The sequence below is a fragment of the Limulus polyphemus genome, unplaced genomic scaffold, assembly GCF_000517525.1.
Source record: "Limulus polyphemus unplaced genomic scaffold, Limulus_polyphemus-2.1.2 Scaffold3392, whole genome shotgun sequence".
NCBI lineage: Eukaryota > Metazoa > Arthropoda > Merostomata > Xiphosura > Limulidae > Limulus > Limulus polyphemus.
In genome coordinates, this window is record NW_013669002.1 from 76656 (window position 1) to 97200 (window position 20545).

At 31.2% G+C, this 20545-nt stretch overlaps 1 protein-coding gene across 4 annotated transcripts in view; it reads right to left on the reverse strand.

Moving 5' to 3' along the window:
- Positions 1–20545, reverse strand: part of LOC106469278 (serine/threonine-protein phosphatase 2A 56 kDa regulatory subunit gamma isoform-like) — a 96714-nt gene that overhangs the window by 50569 nt on the left and 25600 nt on the right. For all 4 annotated transcript variants that reach the window (XM_013929765.2, XM_013929764.2, XM_022397753.1 and 1 more), the window contains exons 5-6: positions 13230–13340; positions 9642–9734 (exon numbers count right to left, since the gene is read on the reverse strand). In XM_013929765.2, coding sequence (XP_013785219.1) covers positions 9642–9734; positions 13230–13340 — 204 coding nt within the window. The remainder of the gene's footprint in view (positions 1–9641; positions 9735–13229; positions 13341–20545) is intronic.

Sequence of the window (20545 nt, forward strand, 5' to 3'; positions counted from 1 at the left end):
TATTGTAAAATCCAGAGAACAACGTTTCATCACGTGCTTTCCTTTTCATCCTATGCTTTGTCAAATGTGAGATACAGCAATTGGAATAATTGGTACTGAAATTGACACCCTCGACTAGGATTGGCTAAAAGTTTTACAACTGAGATTTAACACGCCCAGACCTAGTTTTATAAACAAAACACACTAGAAAAAAGTTTTGATACCAATCCTAGATAGCAGGACCAGTGCTGAAGTGAAAGGAAATATCTTAAAAAAAATTTTCTTCATAGAGAGCGCTTGTTTACAGTCTAAAACGTATTTTAGGAATTTTTTTAATAATTCCTCTTTAAACTTCATTAAATAATACAATTTTGTACAAATAATTGAATGTTATGCTACTATTTACAAAAATAAAATCTGAAATCCAATAAAAGATAAGTTCTCTATCATTTTTTCAATTCACAAATGATTTTGCCCTCACAATAAGACAAAATGGCCACGGCAGGTATTTAGTTAATCTTACATGCAAGTTGTGTGTCACGTACAATGGGTGTCTATAGATATTATGGCCTATATTTCATAGCATCTTTTAAGATTGTTTTAACTGGCATGTATGATAAAATATTCTGTCAAAAGTTTACTGCTGACCAGTGAACAATTCATACTGTTTCCTGACCTTGCAAAGTGTAAAAACAGCTTAGGGTATGCAGCACCTGCACAGTTACAGGGTGCCTACAGAATATAATCCATTGACAATGTGATCACTAGACTTCAGTGACACATATACACTAGCTGAGAGACACTGCTACTCCCCCAGGTTTCTGTTATGAGTAGTTTTATGATTTATGTAAACATGAATACTAACTATACAAGAAAGAAATAACAGTCAAATCTTGGGCAAGCACACAGATTTCTGATATGGTATGTTATCTATAATACTTCAAAATGTGTCAGACTTGTGTTAAGATACATGTGAATGTATGTATCTATAATGTATTACAATACCTAGTTATGCAGACGAATACAGAATTTCCACACAAATAGCAACATACACGTGCACAATAAATAAAACACTTGTTTATATTTTACACATTTTCAAAGTTATTTCTTTATGTTTGAGAAACACTAAGTTGCGTGTCACAGTTTTGTTGTGTAGGGAAATGGGAACATCCTAATACCTTCTTTTCAATCATATGTTGAAATTACACTCAGAATATTATACAAAGTCTACTAAAAGTGTTTGCACAAATATCACTGTTTCAGAGTCAATATAATATAGTATATAACATTTAAGTACTCAGAGATTACAGAATTGTTTCTCCTGTGATGAGTTCTTCTATTTTTGGTAATGTTTTTATATAAAGATAGTATGTTAGTATGTTTATTTCAAAGTGTATGCATGTTATTTTGTATTTTTCTCTGATTGGCAACATTCCTTTCTATGTGAGAATCTACTAGGTCTGATAATAGGAATTCCATGTAGCATGTTTTCAGTTTAAGAACTGTTTTTTTCCAAAAATTCATTTTTTACTATAGTCTGAAAGCTCATCTCTAATGGTGTCCATACAGTAAAGTCACAACACTTCAAGTAATACATAGATCTCCCTGCACTTGGTAGTAGAAGTAATGGTTAATCTTCAGTATAAGACCTGGCCCGGCATGGCCAGGTAGTTAGGGCACTCGACTCGCAATCTGTGGGCCGCGGGTTTGAATACCCTCACACCAAACATGCTCGCCCTTTCAACCGTGGGGGGCATTATAATGTGACGGTCAATCCCATTATTCGTTGGTAAAAAAGTAGCCCAAGAGTTGGCGATGACTAGCTGCCTTCCCTCTAGTCTTACACTGCTAAATTAGGGATGGCTAGTGCAGATAACCCTCGTGTAGCTTTGCACAAAATTCATAACAAACAGTATAAGACAGCCATTCTCTAAAGCGCAGAGAAAACCTTTGACCTTTACAGATGCATCATGTGCTCTGCAATTTTGGAATGCTTGATTTCTAAAATCCTGTCTTGCCTACCAAGTCTGTCAGGATAAAGTTCCAACAAATCCATATTCCAAGTCTACAAATAACGCACATATTTCTACAGAAACATTTTTTCATTTTTCATAGTCCGCTATAGCTAGATGTTTGCAGGCTTTCTCATATTCTATAGCTGATGTATAGGTATTGGTACTGTAAAGATTTTTCACTTTTTTTTTCTGGCAAGATGCTGTTGCTCTCATTTTACTTATAGAGCCAAATTTGGATGCTGTCAGCCTATGGTGTCTCTCCTGTCATTAAATTATATTTTTATGTTGACCAATGGTTTCTTTTTGTAGTTTATTCCATTGTTCTATGGATATCTGCAACTGTTTAAGTTTTTCTTATTTTAATTTGGCAACTAAATCTAGCACTTTATCCTGCTGATTAGCATATTTCCCATAATCCATATTACAAAATGAACTGGACACCCTAAAATTGTTTTTCACTTTTGAATTCCTTTAAGATGTTTGTTCCTTTGGAAGCTAAAAACAGTCTCCTATATTTTTCTCTACTTTTAGTGGTGCATCAGGTATATACAATTTAAAACAATATTTAGGCTTTTGAACTTGAAAGATTTACAGGCTATCTTGACATCAATTTCTGTAAGAGTTTCTCATTGAATGATGAAACTGTTTGCCAATAAATGACTTTTTTACTCAATGCATACAAGTTTCAGCTGCATTGTTTGTTTCATTAAGTTGAGGTGACTTCTGGATCAACAGTGTTTATTAGTTCAGCCAAAAGAACTTGGGAAATGGATGAAATAATGTTATTGTCAAAATCCCTGTCATCTTTCTTACAGTATTGCTGTCTGCAGCTTCTGTGTGAGCCAGGCACATGATAAGGACCATTTCTGAGTTCTTCTTGCAAATGTCTGCAATATGAACCCAGTAGAGAAGCACATGTTACTGCTCCTATTGCAGCAGCAAAAAATCACTTTATTCTAGGAGCTGAAAGAACACGAGCACTTTCAGCATTCTCATTGGCAATATCATGTAAAGATGAGGTGTACCAATACACAGCATGATTGGTACACTCTAATTTCTAAACTTTATAGCCATACTTTACCTTTTCAATAATTCTTTTATGCATACTAGAATCATCAATTCCAATTAATCTAAGGAATTGAACTTTGTTCATTTCTTCACTTTGTCCAACACCCTTCACTATTATATCTGCTTCTATTGCTGTTGATGACTGATCCCAGTTTTTATAGCACGAGAGGTCCTTTTTTTATATTCTTTTCATCATTAACTGCACAGATACAGCAGTACTTATTCCTGCTGCTGATAAATAAGCATGTTTTGGTCCTTTTTCCAGATTTTGCACCGTAACTTCTCTGACTTCACCCACCATCAACAATGACTGTAATGAAAGATGTACCATCAGTATCAAATTATTTATTCCTTAGTGCTAATTCTCACTCTTCTTTACCAGCTAACTCCTATATTTGTTTCATTCTTTATAAATGTTTCCTGGCTCATCATAGGAATTTTCCCACAGAAAATTCCTTGTAAAATAAAAGTCTAATAATCCTTATCTTTTTTTCATTCTCAGGTCTGAAAACACCTGAATAAATTTGCTGGTAATTAGCAGATAGGTGGTATAATTCTTTCCAGACTGGACCTACATCTAAGATACAATTTCCAGAAAAACAAGAAATCTCTGTTAATGTATCAGAGATTCCTGTCTTGACTTCTGTCTGTACTGAAGCATTCTGTAGGTAACATGATTCAGTCTGACTACCAACATGAACAGCACTTACAGAATCAATTGTCTGTGTAGGACATTCTTGATGTGCAAGAAAAAGACCTGGATGTTTCCTGTTATAATATAAAACAATTATTAAAATGAGATTACCTTTATTTTTAAACAATAAAATAGATAATGGTGACACAAATGACTAAAATTACAAAACACTTACACCAAATCATCTCGTTTTTTTCCTCCTTCAAAGTTTAACATTATAGGACTTCTTCCATTTAGAAAACAGCTTGTGTTTCACAGTATTCAACATACTGTCCACTCTAGACGCATATCACAAAATCCTGGTGAGATTGTTATTGAAAGTTACGACTCCAATTTTATCCCCTCCTATTCTACATGACCTCAGGCATCAGCTGATTAGACACAACTTCCAGGAAATTAGAAACTACACAAATTTTTCTTTGCCCTTATTCAATGCTTTTACCTATACATGTGGATAATATTATATTTTATAAAGTTGATTGAACTGGTGCATGTTCTTGACGAACCAATTTATAGGGTCTTGAAAAACAATTCCATAACATAAACTGCCTATACAGCATAAATAAGTGGTCAACTGCACCCACACCTGTATCAACCCCCCTCTCTTGATTTGATTCACTTATGACATATGATTTGAAATGTTTACCTATAAGAACTTTGCTAATTTTTCTAAGATAATAAAAAAATTACTTATGGTTTATAATTTTTTTATCTGTAAAAAACAATATTCTTAATACATATATTTTTTTTATGATGCCAGTTGTGCATTTAAAAATTAAAAAAAATTTTTTTTCAATTTTTTAAGTTGAACAGTTTCATTTTTTTAAATGTTCATAACAACTGCAATAATTATCAACTACGTGTTTAGCAGGAAAGCTAGGTTTGAGAGGATCTGTACAAATTAACCTTAATTAAATTTTGAAAGTAACTCAGTAAAACCTCGTAACATGTGCAGAAAAGGATGCCCAAAAGCTTAAGGTTAAAAAGTTTTCAATCTTCATTTCTGTATTAAATAAAATGGGTTTGTACAATATTAATATTAGAGCAACACTACACTGTCTGACAAAATGTATTACAATAACAAAGTCCGATGTGCACTTGTGCCTCAATTATCCACATCTCCATTATTCATGAGCCTCGATTGTCCGCAGTTTTTCTTTCTCCCAAATTTTCTCTAAATAATTGTGCAATTACAATTCTATACAATACTTTACATGTTTTGGAGAAATTGTCACTCAGAAATTGACAAAGTTCAGATGTTGAATGATATTCGGGGGGTTTCACATACAGGATATGGCGTGTGTTCAAATCATAAGCCAGTTGGTTCAAGCCCAGCCTTGCCTCTTTTATTTTTAGATGTTAAGACAGGAATACAAAATATTTGTAGCTTGGTTAACTTTATTTGATTAGATTTTTTAAAAAAGGCTTTTTTGTAATAATTCCCAAGCATAGAGTTACACTAATTTTTTACTTATTTTTCACAGGCATTGATAGAGTGGGACTATACTTCCTTGTCTATAGCAGAAAAAGTGCTGAAATTTAAGAGCTGTTTATACCTATGTTATGAATTAATTTTAACTAAAATTGGAATGGGCAATGAAATGGGGAAGTATTATAGAAGTAAAAGAGGAATCTGACTAGCTTAACTCACAAAATTCAGAAATATCAAATGAGACCGTGTCATAACATAAAAAGACTGTTTGGTTTAGATATCATTGATTAATTTATATTAAAATATTTTATTATTGCTAAGTTCTTGTTATAATAAGAGTTCAAAGCAGATGATTGTAGAAGGTTTTGTTAGTAATTCATTGACGTCAAGAATATAGAAGGCAGACAGACAATTAAGTGATAAAAATATAAATAGCAGGGAAGCAGCAGACAGATAATAGCAAAATAGGATAACGTTGGTGCGGAGTTAACTACCTTAGAAGTGACAGGCCTAAAGATTGACATATGCCTAACATTTAATATGTCAGAGTGAAACTAACAGTAGAAAAGAAGATAAGAAAAATAATTTTATTCCGTCAAAGCGTGGTTCTTATATATTTGAATCCGCCCGAGTGCACTTTGACAAAAAGAACAGAGGATCCTCAAAAGAAAGAAGACCAAATGATTACAGTAACTTGTGCCACAATTGTAAGTGAATCACATAGAAATAGAGAAGATAGTTCAGCCTGCCAACTGAAATTCTAAAGTAACTGAATAGGCCTAAGTGGATATTTGACAAGAAGGACAGAACTTCATATCTAGTATTTATGATATGTCCATAATATCTAGTGTTGAAAAATTTATTGTACATACATTAACTTGTTATTAATATATACATTATTTTGAAAACAAGTGGAGTGTGTGCTGTTTATTTATTGTTGAATTTATCACTAACAAGTCACAGACACCTACTGTAAAAGAATCATAAGCCCAACAACAACATAGTATATATTTATACTATTAAGAAATATAACTAAAAGCCTTTCTATTTGACTACTGGCAGAAAGGAAATTTATGTGTGTGTGTGTATGTATATATATATATATATATATATATGTTTATTTTTTAAATTCTGACAGACCAATGCTTGGCTTTTAAGATTATTATTGTGACGACATTTTATAATTTTTCATGATAATGTGATTAAACAACAGTATAAAGATTATAAATTAAAACAAGAACTTTGTGTATATTGAAAAAGTTTACTTAGACTAAACAAAAGGCTAACTAGTGAGATACACCATTATCCACTGTTTCTGTTATCTATGATGTTTTGCTTTCCTGAAAACAGCATGGATAATTGGGGCACCACTGTATTGGTTCAATGTGCTAACTTCTCCCTAGAGTGATAAATAAATGTTCCCCATCCATCACAAAAGCTCCACCCATCTATACTTAACTTTCAAGGCAGTTTTCAAAAGCACCTGCTCTAATTTGATGCATGTTTATAACCAATAGAAAAAAACTCACATTAAACTATAAGCCTTCAATGGTTTTTCTGAAATTGGTAACAACAGATGTTAGAACAGTTGATTATTTGACAAAGTACATTCTAGAATGCAAGTTGATGTCACAGCTTTTAACAATTTTTTCATATCTTAAATAGCTTATTTAGAATACCAACTATGTTTTAATTGTTTTTTGGAAAGTCTGTTTTTGTGGTTAATGTTTTAAAATGCATACTCGAAAGGTAAATTAATTTTTCTGTGAACAAAAAGAAATAATTCAGGCTTAGGTACTACAATTGCATGAGTCCAAAAAAATAATAAAAATCAAACATTATACAAGTCAGTCACTAATGTCATTGGTTTAAAATAAAATGTATACATATGAAAATGTAAAAAGTAGAAATTTTGAAGGTAATGAAATTGAAAATATGGTGACAAATAATTCATTCAAAGAAAAAAGTTATTGTTCATTATATTTTAATTTCCAAAATTTCATATTACTGTACTTTGATGATTTAGCTGCAGTTAGTATTAGAGTAGAGAAAAAAATTGATACAATAAACTTTTATTTAAAAAACTTTTTATATTCATTTATGAGGTTCTAGAGGTTATGCAAATGAAATATGAAAACTGTAGGATAAAAACAGCATTTTTATTCTTAGCATGAAAATCACTTTGCACTCAGACTGACTCCGTAAATTCATACAAATCTTTATTAAAAATATTTTTAAAAATTATATTTTGTATAAAAGAAACTTGTAATTTTACTGAAAGCTTGTCAACTTTTGTGAAGATACATTTTGGAATTTGGAATTACAATAAACATTACTATGTACAGCTTCATCGAAATGGTAGTTGATACAATACTCCAGTGCTATTCTCATACATTTAATGGAATTCTAAATCTGTTATACGTGGTCAGCTTACTTCAATAACTGTAAATCTCTCAGCTTCCAGCAACAATGGGGTCAAACTTCATACAGCTATCTGATAGGGGGGCACCAGCAATCAATCAAGTTATATCATTCATTAATGTGTTTCCTGTTTTAGTACTAATAGTTGCACTGTAGAGTGAAATTTCACAATTTGAAAAAGTGCTAAATAGTCTCAATGTCTAAATGTCATCTACAAAGCGGGTATGTTTTTCGTTTTCTTTGATCTTGAAAAAAGGAATAAAATTTTAAGCAGGACAATGAGAGAAAGAAAATTGTACCAATGAATTACTGTGAATCTGAACTAGCCACTGAAATATTAGCAGTATGCTCAATACTGTGTAATTTCAACGTATTGTGCCAAAAAAAGTGCATAAAAATGTTTAACAAATAAATTTGTAAAACAAATGTACTGGGTATAATTTTTACATGTCTTTCTAAATTGTATAATGGTATTATATATAATTTGTCTTTCTTCAATAGAGTAGTTAATCAAAATTATATTCATATTTGCTCATATAAAACAGCAGGTCTAAGATAGTTATGAAAGTGGGTTTCTAGTTATTTTTTAAGAATGGATTAACAAATTCATTATTTCTTTTAATATATATATTTTTTTAAATCTTCTCTGGTTTACATAACACAATTGCATGTTGTTCTCTTGCAACACAAAAGCTGACCTTCATCTTGGAAATAATGGTGATGATTCTGATCTAGCTTCAATACAAAAGATGGTGTGATATTTTCATTCCTTGTACTGTAGGGACATTTCACTTGCAACAATGTTGTTGTCAATGATTTGATCAGGAATGGCAACTAAATAAAGGTACATCGTACAAACAAAAATTGCACATTTAACTTTACTATAGTGAATTTTTCACATTTTTCTATTGGCATACTTTCATACATTCAACCATACTGCAAAGTTGGAGATCTTAATGTTTTTGCATTTGTTAGCCTCTTCGCTAACATATACACGAGACTGATGTCACTACTTCACTGAAGTTACTAATAGTCAATCTGTAGGATCTGGTCTCTTGCCAAAGTTGAAATGTTGCTTTGTCCTTTGGAGTTTTAAAATTAACATGGTTAAATTACTTAATGCATTATCATACACAAGTCCCAATGCCAAAGCTTTCTTATCTATCACAAACTGTCATACTTTAAAGAAGAACCAAAATTAATTATATCAATTTAAAGTTCCTTTTTTGTTTATAAATTTGTTCCTTGTTTCTTTAGTTCTTCTCTCAGTTAATATAGAGTATACTTCTCATATTTTGCCATTTTCTTATTGTAAAGCTAAATGAAGCTGATGTTTATAATATCATTGTAGCAAAGTATATGCCTTAGAATAACCCAGTTCTGTGTCAAAGCCATCCAATGGAATAGTTCTAAACTTACCCTACTATAAATCTAATATAGTCAGCTTCCTGTAACAGCTGTAAATCTGTTTAATAGTCAGCTTCTTGTAACAATTACAAATCTACCTAATATTTGTTTTTGGATTTTACATAAAGCTACTCAACAGCTATCTATGCTAGTCATCCCTAATTTAGAAGTGACAAACTTGAAGGAAAGCAGCTAGTCAACACTATCCACTGTCAACTCTTGGGTTACTCTTTTACCAAACTAAAAGTAGGATTGACCCCCACATGATAATGCCCCATGGCTAAAAACAAATATTTTGTAACTGAATTCAAATTCATGACCTTCAGATTGCAAGTCAAGCACCCTAACCATTAGGTCCCTGCCTAATAGTCAGCTTCCTGCAACAATTTTAAATCAATCTAATATAGTCAGCTTCATTCAATAATTGTAAATCTGCCACATATAGTCAGCTTCTAAATCATTATGAAAGCTCATTCCTTACAAAATTGATTTTTTTTAACATTCATTTTATCAGATGAAACATTTTAACATAATGTCATGTAAACTTAAAACTTTTTAGTTATTAACAAATAATAATAATAATGCACTTTTTCCCTCATATAAGGAAGAGCAAATGTTACGTTACCTGTAAAACAAAGTTCTGGTCTATATACCGTTTAGCAATGTTTGGTTGAAAGTCTGGAGATTCCAGAAACCTCAAAAAGAATTCATAGACAAGCTATCAAACAAAAATACAGAGTAATTAATGAAAATTATGTACTTATTTTATTATGAAAAAAACAACATCACAATAAGTCTTAACAATCATACACAAACTATAAACACATTTAACTAATAATAATAATACCCCCTAAGTATAAACATCATTTTATATTGACTACTAATACTCAATAATAATATATTTAACTAAGTGTTAATAATAACTCAAGAATGTACATATTTTCCACTGCTTATTGATACTTAAGCACAACAATGTTTATATCATGGCACATCACTTTATATTCTTCAGAGCAGAGTTTTACTAACATCATAAAATTAATAATTTAGTATCACGAACCAATGTCTTTACTTGAAAATATGTTACAACCAGTATTAATACCTTGTGTTACAACCAGTATTAATACCTTTACCTGTGATATTTACTGAAAACTCATCTTCTCTTTATATCATAAACCAACTAATTCTTTAAGTTATCTTCTCTTCATTTCACACCAACATAAATAGATCAAAACATCAATCATTTCTTTATTTGTTTTCTTAAGAGTCAATAGAATATGCCCCCCAACAACACTTCAACATGAAAGTAAAAATATATTTCTTGAATTTCAAAGAACTCCACTTTCAATGTTTCAATACAAATTGCCATCTTAGATCAAGAAAAACTTTTTTTCATTAAAACATAGAAAGAAGAACCAACGATAATATGAAAACACTTTATATTGGCTGCAACACTAACACCGAGCCCCTAGAGAAAATATTAAGGAGAAATAACTGATAACAAGTATCAGAAAACCCTTAAAAATAACTCGACTTCAAATAGAATAGTACCTGAAAAAACAAAAAACAAAAAAAAACTTGTTTATATTATACCATGCCAATCTTGAGACAAAAGTTATGTAGATGAAACAGGAAAAGTGTTGACACAAGAATTTCTGAACATAAAAGACAATACAAACAATACAATTTTTCTTCATACAAGAGATTCTGGCCATCAAATTGTTTGGAAGTCAACAACAAATTTATTCAAAACAGACAACAGCATAAAAAGAATCATCAAAAGCCTGCCAAATTTCAACACCTCCCAAAGTCACTAACTCTCTCGTTACGAGCTCAGACGAATAAGCCAAGTTCATGACCCCAAACCTTTATAGTTTCCATACTATAACTTCTAATGTGTTTCGTGTATCTATACAAAATTTCACAACCTTTCAGTAATCATTAAGTCATTTGTGGAAAATAAATCAGAATTTTTAATGAATTATTTTCACTAAAAATTTTTCCATGAATATATGGAGTCAAAGTGTTGACTGCTCAAAGTACAAAGTAATTTTATGTTAAAATAAAAATATTTTTCTTCATCTGAAAAATCTCAACTTTCATTTGCAGAATCTCTAAAACCTCCTAAATAAATTTCAAACATTTTTTTTTCAGTAAAACTTTATATTTGAACTGTTATTTTCTATAACCTAACTACAGGAAGATGGTCAATTTGACTGACTTTGTAAGCATAAAAAAAAAATTAAATAAATCTAAATAAATCTCGTTTCTTTCTAAAATGGCATCAAATTGTAACATGAAAGTACATTTGTTTATCCTAAATAGTTTTAAGCTCATAACAGCAAACACTGATTTGTACTTAAATTTTATTGTCCTCTGAACAGTGTCTAATATTCACAACACACAAGTTGTAAATCAATTGGCAAATGTGTAGTTCACAGTACCTTATCAAGTTACATAAAGCACGGACTGATATTTATTATTATTTTTATTTACTTTACCTAATCTAACCTAAAAAGTTTCTAATTTTTACATTTTAGTTACTTTTATAATAATAAATAAAGAATACAGATGAAAAAGAAGAAATAAAATACTTACCTGGGTCTTCTTTTTGCTGTCAATGACACTTAACCCTACTTTTTAAAAAAAAATATTAATGGTACTACTGCACTAAATAATTTTATATTTAATTAACAAATGCATCCAAGAACACAGCATAATAACATGGAAAAGCAGACAATGTCCCATAACTATCACAATGTTTCTGGCTTTCTAACTAGTTAAAAATTCAGCACCAAGCTCTTTGATGCATTTCCCATGGGAATAAAGTTTGAACTGGAAGACAAATACACAATTCTCTGTACAGAAAACAATGTCATTTGATAGATGAAAACACTTTCTTTATATTGGTTATAAATAACATAGTATTATATGTCAGAAAACTATTAGCAATTTCTGAAATAGAGGATGTGACAGGTGGACATTGCAATAAGAGTGATTTTCTATTTTATGGTTTGTAACTAAATAAGACTGAAGGCTATAAAAATTATGCTTTCCCTGAGCAATGACAATATTATGATAAGTAATTTAAGTTAAACTTTGTACTTCTTGGAGGGGTGGCAAATAAATTAAAGAGGGGATGCCTAGAGAAATAATGTCAATTATCATACTGGGAGAAATTCAGGAATTTTTTTAATATATTGCTTTATAAAATTAAGAACTTAAAACTTATACAGTACTAAAATTTGGATTATTAGTTACATTTTTTATACCAAATTTATTCATATACCGTGATAAAGTATTTTAATTGAATTTTGAATGTAACTCACTAAAACCTCATGAAATGTGCAGAAAAGATATCTGTAGCAAAAGTGTTAAGCTTAACAACTTCCTGAGTTCTTGTGTACTTAAGGAAATTCAAAATTACAGGATCACAGAGTTGTTGACCAGTTTTCATGCCAGAAGACAACATCAGACTGAAGAATACACATGAATGTGTTGAAACTAGTTTCTCAAATATTTAAACTTCTAACAGATTATTTTGTTTGCTGTGGGTTTTTTCTTCTCTAATTTGTGGTAATTTTCAGCACTGTGCTCCATAGAGAAGTTGGTCTCCCAAAACTTCATAACACAATCACATGGAGAAACTAACTTATTCTAAGTTTCGAAACAGAGAACTTAGTCTCTGTGAACTTCAAAGCATATGGAGAAACTACGTTTTGGTTAGTTCTAATGCAGTGCTCTACAATACAAATTACTGGAAATAAAGTAGCACGAAGTATACCAGATAGAGGGAAGTGCACTCCTTAATCAACAAAAGGCTGTTTCTACAGCGACATGAAATAGAAAAGAAAAAGAACATGAAGAAATTTGCTCATATTACAAGCAGTGAGACCAGAAGAGCTAGCTGTATACCCCATGTTGAACACTGTCATGGCACAAATCTTGCAATCAGCTATCAAACATATGTAAACTATGCGAGGTTCTTTTTTTTTTGTTCAATCTTATTATTACATGATCAGATTTAAGGAAGCAATAAGTATCTACAAGCTGATTCAGGAATATGCCAAAAATCAGATCAAACTCCATGAGTAACATTGTCACCAGTATGTATGCATACTCTATTTAAACCTTGTGTACTGACAGTTACTTGTATACACTATAACATTATCAATGGTCTATTTTCCCTGCTTAAACCTAGCGTATTGATAGTTACCTGTAAGTGTGGCCATGCTGCTTCTAGTGTTGGTTCATCCTCTTCAGGATCGAACTCTGCACCATTAGGATTTGAAGATGGAGGCAAAGTTCTAAACACATTTACAGAGAACTGAAAAAGAGAAGTAATTTTTTCTAGTGCATTTCCATCACAAAAACTTTCAAAATTTTATCTTCATTCATAAATTTTAAGATTTATTCATTTCTAAATTTTAAAAACATCCAAGGTCTTATAATAGTTCGTACAACAGCAACACCTTCACTGAATGAAGTTTATACTGAAAACATCCATGGTCATGTAAGTAGACAGTAAATCAGCTAGATTACCCCTGATTAGATTTTAAATTTAAAACATTCTGGGTCTTGTAAGAGCTCAGTAAAAAGAAAATTTTCTATTACAAATTATTATATTCAAAACCACCAGGGCCTTGTAAGATCTCAGTAAAACAGCAACTTTTGTAATGAATTGATTTAATATGTAAAACAAAACATGTTTCAAACAACTTCAATTAAATACAAAACATTCCATGACTAGATATAATATTCAAAACACCAAATGTAAGTGACAAAAAATAGATTTATTTTAAACCCAAATCCTGGTGGATATGTTTCATCAATGCTTTCTGTCAATACAGAACAAGATAACAATAGTAAAATATTGAGATGATGTACAGGGTAGATAATTATTCTAACAAAGTAGTAAGTTAAAAAATGGCAGTTTGTAAAAAGATACACCAATTCCACATGTATTATGTCTTCCATAATAAATATCATTTACTACAAAGCAACTAAATGTTATAAAAAGATCCAGTTTATATTAAAAAAATCTTAACTTCCAGGGCTAGACCCCAATTCTAAGGGTAAACAGTGTTTCCCATGCAAATATTAACCAAATGGCCCTATTCTAGATCCTATAAAAAGGTTTAACAGTATTTATCATACAGTATTAAATATGGATATATACACAAGTCATATTTTTCACATGATTCTAAGTAATCCTAAACATACTTGGATGTGAAACTAACTTTCAAGATGCTGGTCACATGATAATTTTAGCAATCCATATATAACCTCCAATGCATTTATGCAATTCTATAGTTAAGTGCTAATCCAGCAACTCAAATAGCAAATTATTGTATCCAGATGAAAGTATTTAGCTCTTGATCTGTTGTTACACAAATTTATTTCTTCTTATAAAAACTATTTCTAAGAATAGTTTATTCTAATTTCTCAACCTTCACTTGTAAACCAGCTATGCACTAATTCCTGTGACTAAATTAATAGTAATCCTCATACAATCCCAAACACGTAGATACTAATTTTAAGTTTCCACATTAAAAAAGTATTTCTACTAAAGATCTGTGTGAATTTACTTTGTCGGTCTGAGTACAAGATGATTTTCATATCAAGAATTAAAATGATTTTCCATCTTAGTTTTCATATTTCATTCACAATCTCTAGAAGCTCCTAAATCAATATAAAGTTTTATTTGGTAAAATTATATTTTATTTCTCACTTTCTCTATTCACTAACTGTAGCAAAAGTTGAAAAGTATGAAATAAAATCAAAGTACTTTTTTTTCTGAAATACTGCAGACTGTAACAGATAATTATTTATCCTAAACAGCCTGAAATTCATAGGTTTACCTCAGTTTTCACTTAATTTTATTGTCTTATTACTTTTTGAACCATGTCTAACTAGAGTAGTCTATACATATAATGCATGTGTATATTTGTTTGTCTCTTATATAACTACTCCTAAGTCACTGGGCCAACCTCAACCAAATTTTTTGGATGATAGTTTGGAACAAGTGGCATGTTAATGGGAGGGGGGGGGTCACAACCCCTCCACTACTATTATTAATGTTATTGAGCATTTATTATCTCTGACACAAGTTAGCATTAACTACATTCATATACAGCACCACATTCTTACACCAAACAAAAAAAAACTACAGTGAAACCCCGATTTAACGCAAATGGTCATTAACTCTTTCAACACGGGATCGGTCCCTTGGACCGACACCTCGTTATAGTTTACATACAAATAACTTTTAATATTTTAAGTGTATCTTTACAAAACCCTGATGTACCACGACCCCTACTTGTTTCGCAATGACATTTTATGGACCTCAACAATCGCATTATAATGGGGCTACACTGTATTAAATTTTTCATTCTCCAGTGGGATAGCAATAAGCTTCAGATTTACAACACTAAAATCAGGTTTTCGATTCCCCTCGATAGACACAGCAGATAGCTATAAGACAATACACACTGTGGGGGGGGGGGGGAGATACATACAGCTTATATACATCTCAGAGAGCACACTAACACTTTATAGAGAAATGCAATGAAAAAAATGGCCACCACTATTGCAATAATACATAAATCAGATGAAGTTTATACGACAATAGTCACCATAACGCTGATATGAAGAGCCATTTCTCAAGTTATACCCATTTCCTACTTTGACCTACTTCATCCCATAAAACACTTCTGCAGCCAATGACTGTCAATTAATTAATAACATGAAACAGTGTGAAAGAACATTAAGAGGTGGGTGTTGAAAGCGAGTCAAGAAAGCACCTCTACTGCCACTATTTTGGCTACTACCTCTTCATACAAAGTCACCCTTATCATCACACAGTGTATAGCATGTTTTAAGTATATACAAAGTGAATTCTTAAAGCTTATAAAAACTTATGGTAAGGAAATAATGAATACTGTAATAATATTTTATGTTATAAATAAATTGTGTGAAAGTTAGGATCTTTGTGTTATTTATCATAGTATTTAACCCCACATTTTTTAAAATTTACGACCTGGACAAAAAACATGTACTTCACCTTGTAGAGTTATAAATAACCCAGCAAAAGCTCAGTGGAAGTTACAGAAAACAAATTATTGAATTATATCCAAACAACAGTTTACATGTATTCATTCCTCACTGAGAAATTTAAATGCTATTACTTTTTATTTAACTTTTACATTTTTGTCACTTTTATAACAATAAAAAAATTAAACATAAAAAAACAAGAATTTAATACTTAAGACTGGGGTACTTTTTTGACCTTACAAAGATGAAATGGATGAAGTACTGTAAGTCTACTTTTTGTAATGATTATGGTGTTCCCCCAAAATATGAATTCTTCCCATATATGCAATTTCATCAATGTCCTAATTTAACTATAATTTATCCCTATAATGACAATGCTATTTTTAAAACCCTTTCTGTGCATGTTACAGAGTTACATTCAAAATTTAAACCACTTTACTATCAATGTATTATAATAAAATTATCATCATCAAGAATGTTATAATTCAAAGTTTCATATTATCTTCCTTTATTTCAAAATAAACATTGAAAACAATAATGCAACCTCACTTTTATGTCACATGATTCGCAAGCTATGAACAATGTCAAAATTTGGCAAAGTATAAGCTTGAAGCCTAAGGGGGTAGTCATGTACAAGTCTAGACAAGAATACAGTTTACTTGACCTTCTGACACGTATGCTCCAAAGTACTTTTGCTGAATGCAGTTGAAACAAGAAATCAATTGTCAACTCCTGACAGGTGCCACACTCACTTTGATGTTGAGCTTTCTAAGTTACATGTACTTCAACATGTGTTTATAGTTCTTACAAAGAACTCATATTACACTAAAATCCAACAATGGTTATTTTGGAATTGGCACCAAGTTGCTGTTCTTGGGGAGATGTAAGTTGTACTATTGTTGTTTGCTTTGTTCAGGATATCACTTCAGTTGTTTCTTAACTAAATATGTTATAGTTAGGGAGAAAGTTTTATACTTTAGTTATGCATTATTTATCTCTTAAAATTCATATTTGAAAGGTTTAATAATTTTTATAAAATAACCAAAGCTTCATCTCACTCTGCAAGGCTTATGTTACCAAGCATGTATAAAAATATTTTGCCAGAGGCTAAGGTATCTCTGCTGTTTATACCATTCTTTCGCCTGCAGGTACCCATTGATGTGTGTTCACACAAGTAACCAACATTAAAGAACAGGAAAGAAAAATAAAACATTAAAAATAAAGTAAAAGTGAAAAGGTAAAGATGTAAAAGTATGCATGACCCAAAGATTTCACTGCACTGAACATTGATGATAATAGATAGTGAAATAGTAGAGAAAATTCAAAATAAAATATAAATATTTATCTTAAAAAACTTTTGATATTCATTTAGGAGATTCTAAAGATAATGCAAGTCAAATGTGAAAACTGCGAAAAAATAATATTTTTTTACTTTACATGAAAATCACATTGCAGGTGAACTATTCCAAGACCAAGCACAAATAATCGCATTCAATAGCAAATTTTTGGTAGAAATGGTAGAAAAAAATTCAAAATTAAATATTATATTTTTCTCAAACTACATACTTTTATGAAGGTTCTTATCAAGTTTTATACAAGCTTATCCACTGGTTTTATTACTGGAAAGAATTTAAAGAGAGTTACATAATGTCCTCCAGTCTGAAGTATGTCATTGTTATCAGGTTAAGTGGCTTTCTATCAGGTCATCAAGAAATTAATGTCATGTTTTGGAACACTTTCATTAACCCCCCCAAAATGTACATCACATATAATAGTTAAACAAACCGCCTAAATGTCACGTTAGTGTAGCCTATATAATGTGTAAAGTTTAGTATACTCCAATCCCTTATAGTGATGATACTCGACAAGACATGATCGGGATGTAATGCTGCTTGAATACAAGAAGGGAAACAATGTCTCTGTAGCCACAAAGAATATAAAAGAAGTTCATGGAAATGTTTTGAATATTTGTAAGTGTCAACAATTGTTCAGCAAATTTCGTTCAGGTGACTTTAGCCTTAAAAACTGTGATGGCAGGGGCCTACATGTTGGAATTGACAATGCTGCTCTGAAGACCCTTGTTAAGTCTAACCCAAGGCAACACACTCGTGAAATGGCCCTGAAATTGTATGTCTCTCATAAAACAATACGTAAAGATTTAAGTAATATGTGAAAACTCCATAAATAAGGTGTTTGGGTGCCTCATGAACTAACCGACGACCATAATTTCCAACGTGTGAATGTTACTTCGTCTCTTCTGGCGTGTAATGCGCGTGAACCATTTTTTGTCACTGGTGATGAAAAATGGATTCTCTATGAATATTAAAACAATGGCTCAGTCCTAGACAAAAACCACTTCCAACCCCAAAACCTAGACTCCATTTGCAAAGTGATGCTTTGCATTTGGTGGAACATGAAAGGAGTAATTCATTTTGAACTCCTCAATCCACAGCGAACTGTCAATGCAGAGATCTATAGTCAGCAACTAGAATGTTTAAATCAAGCCCTTCATCAGAAATGCTCTTCTCTTGTTAATAGGAAAGGTGTTCTTCTCTACGGCAATGCATGTCCACATACAGCATATTTGACGTAACACAAGGTTATGGAGTTGGGTTGGAAAGTTCTTCCTCACACACCATATCCTCCAGATATGGCACCCTCAGATTACCATCTTTTTTGTTCGCTGCAACACCATCTTAATGGGAAAATGTATGCAAATGTGGAAGGTGTTAAAAAGGACACCAACATGTTTTTTTGCTTTAAAGCCAAGTGATTTCTTTAACCAGAGAATTAACAACCTGATTGTAAGATGGAAAAGCATCATTGATAATTTAATGACCCTGGCAGTTTATAGGCCTAAAGCCCAAATAATCAACTGGTGGCATTCCAAGTTGGCCTACTGATTCAATAGGGTTGATGGTCTACAAATACAAAAAAAAAAATTCAAAAAACAACAAGAACAATAACTAGTAGCCTTGATACTGGTGCACATGAAAAAAATTCATTCCACACATTGATTGAAAAAATTAGTGTGAATATTAAAATATTCCATTAGCTGGTCAAGCAGAATTTTACAATTGCAAACAATGAAACTAAAGCTAAATATTTCAAGACCTGTCATTAGAACAAGCTAGTCTCACAACAAATTCAGTGAAGTAGAATCTTCTCTCTCTCTCTCTTCTTTTTTTATTATTATTATTATTATAAATAATCCAATGTCAAACAATCATTGAGTATTTTTTGAAAGTCAAGGTGTGATCGGAGGGGTATGGCATATGGCTTTGCCTTTCTTGTTTACGTCTCAGTAAAGCAAGAAACTTGGAGGCTAGAAATTTACAATTATAATAATATATGGCTTAACAATATCTATACTACAAGTGTAATTTGTGACAAACTGAAGAGGTCATATAAGGGTAGAAAGAAAATCCAAAATGGGCAATTCAGGGTGAAGAAGTATCAAGTGATATAGAGAAGTGAAGGTTGAAAATATATTTACGTATTCCCTTTTGAAACAAAACTTATATAATATTAAAAATATTATATTGTTGAAAAATTAGTTATAATTTAAAATGTTGTTGTCATACATCAACCCAATGTGAATGGCATTGGTGCATTGCATGAAATTCTAATTCTATGAAGCTATACGTACCAATGTTTATTATAATTCTAAGTTTACTAACTCTACATTGATGAAATTTGGCAAGCTACTGGTAGAAATTACATGTCTGTTGTACAATAATAATCATTTTTTTTAATACAGTATTTTTACTAAAACATTTTCCGTGCATTTATAGAGTCAATCTGACTGGTATTAGTGCAAGGTTAAGAATAAAAATACTTCTTTTCATCTTGCACTTTTCATATTTAATTTGCATAACCAGTACAACTTCCTAAATGAATATCAAAAGCTTTTTTAAGGTAAAAGTTTGTGCTTTATCTGTTATTTTCTATTCCTAACACTAACAGTAGCTGAATCAATGTGGAGTGAAATTGAAATGTAATTCTGAAAATTATAAAATAAACTTACCTTTTTCCTCTTCTTTTAATAAATAATATGTTTTTACAATCAGGTTTCATGTTATTAAAATTTTCAACTGTTTAACTTTTATACTGTTTATTTTTATTCTATAGCTTTATTGCCTAGCTTATATGGCACACATTTCATTCATGAATGAAACAAATATATTACAAAGAGAAAACATCAAATTTGCATACACTCACATGTTATGCACATGGAGTTATGAACTCTTTGCCTAGTGCACTAAGCCTCAAGTTTTCTTTTCTTGCCATAAAAGAAAACATTTCCCCTTCAGACCACTTAATGTAACCATCTAAACAAATGTTAATATTAAAATCTCACCATCTGGACCACTTCAGGGTAAATGTGTTCTAGCATAAGATTATGACTCCAGTAATAACTAATATTAAAACCTCACCATCTAGACCACTTCAGGGTAAATGTGTTATAGCATAAGATTA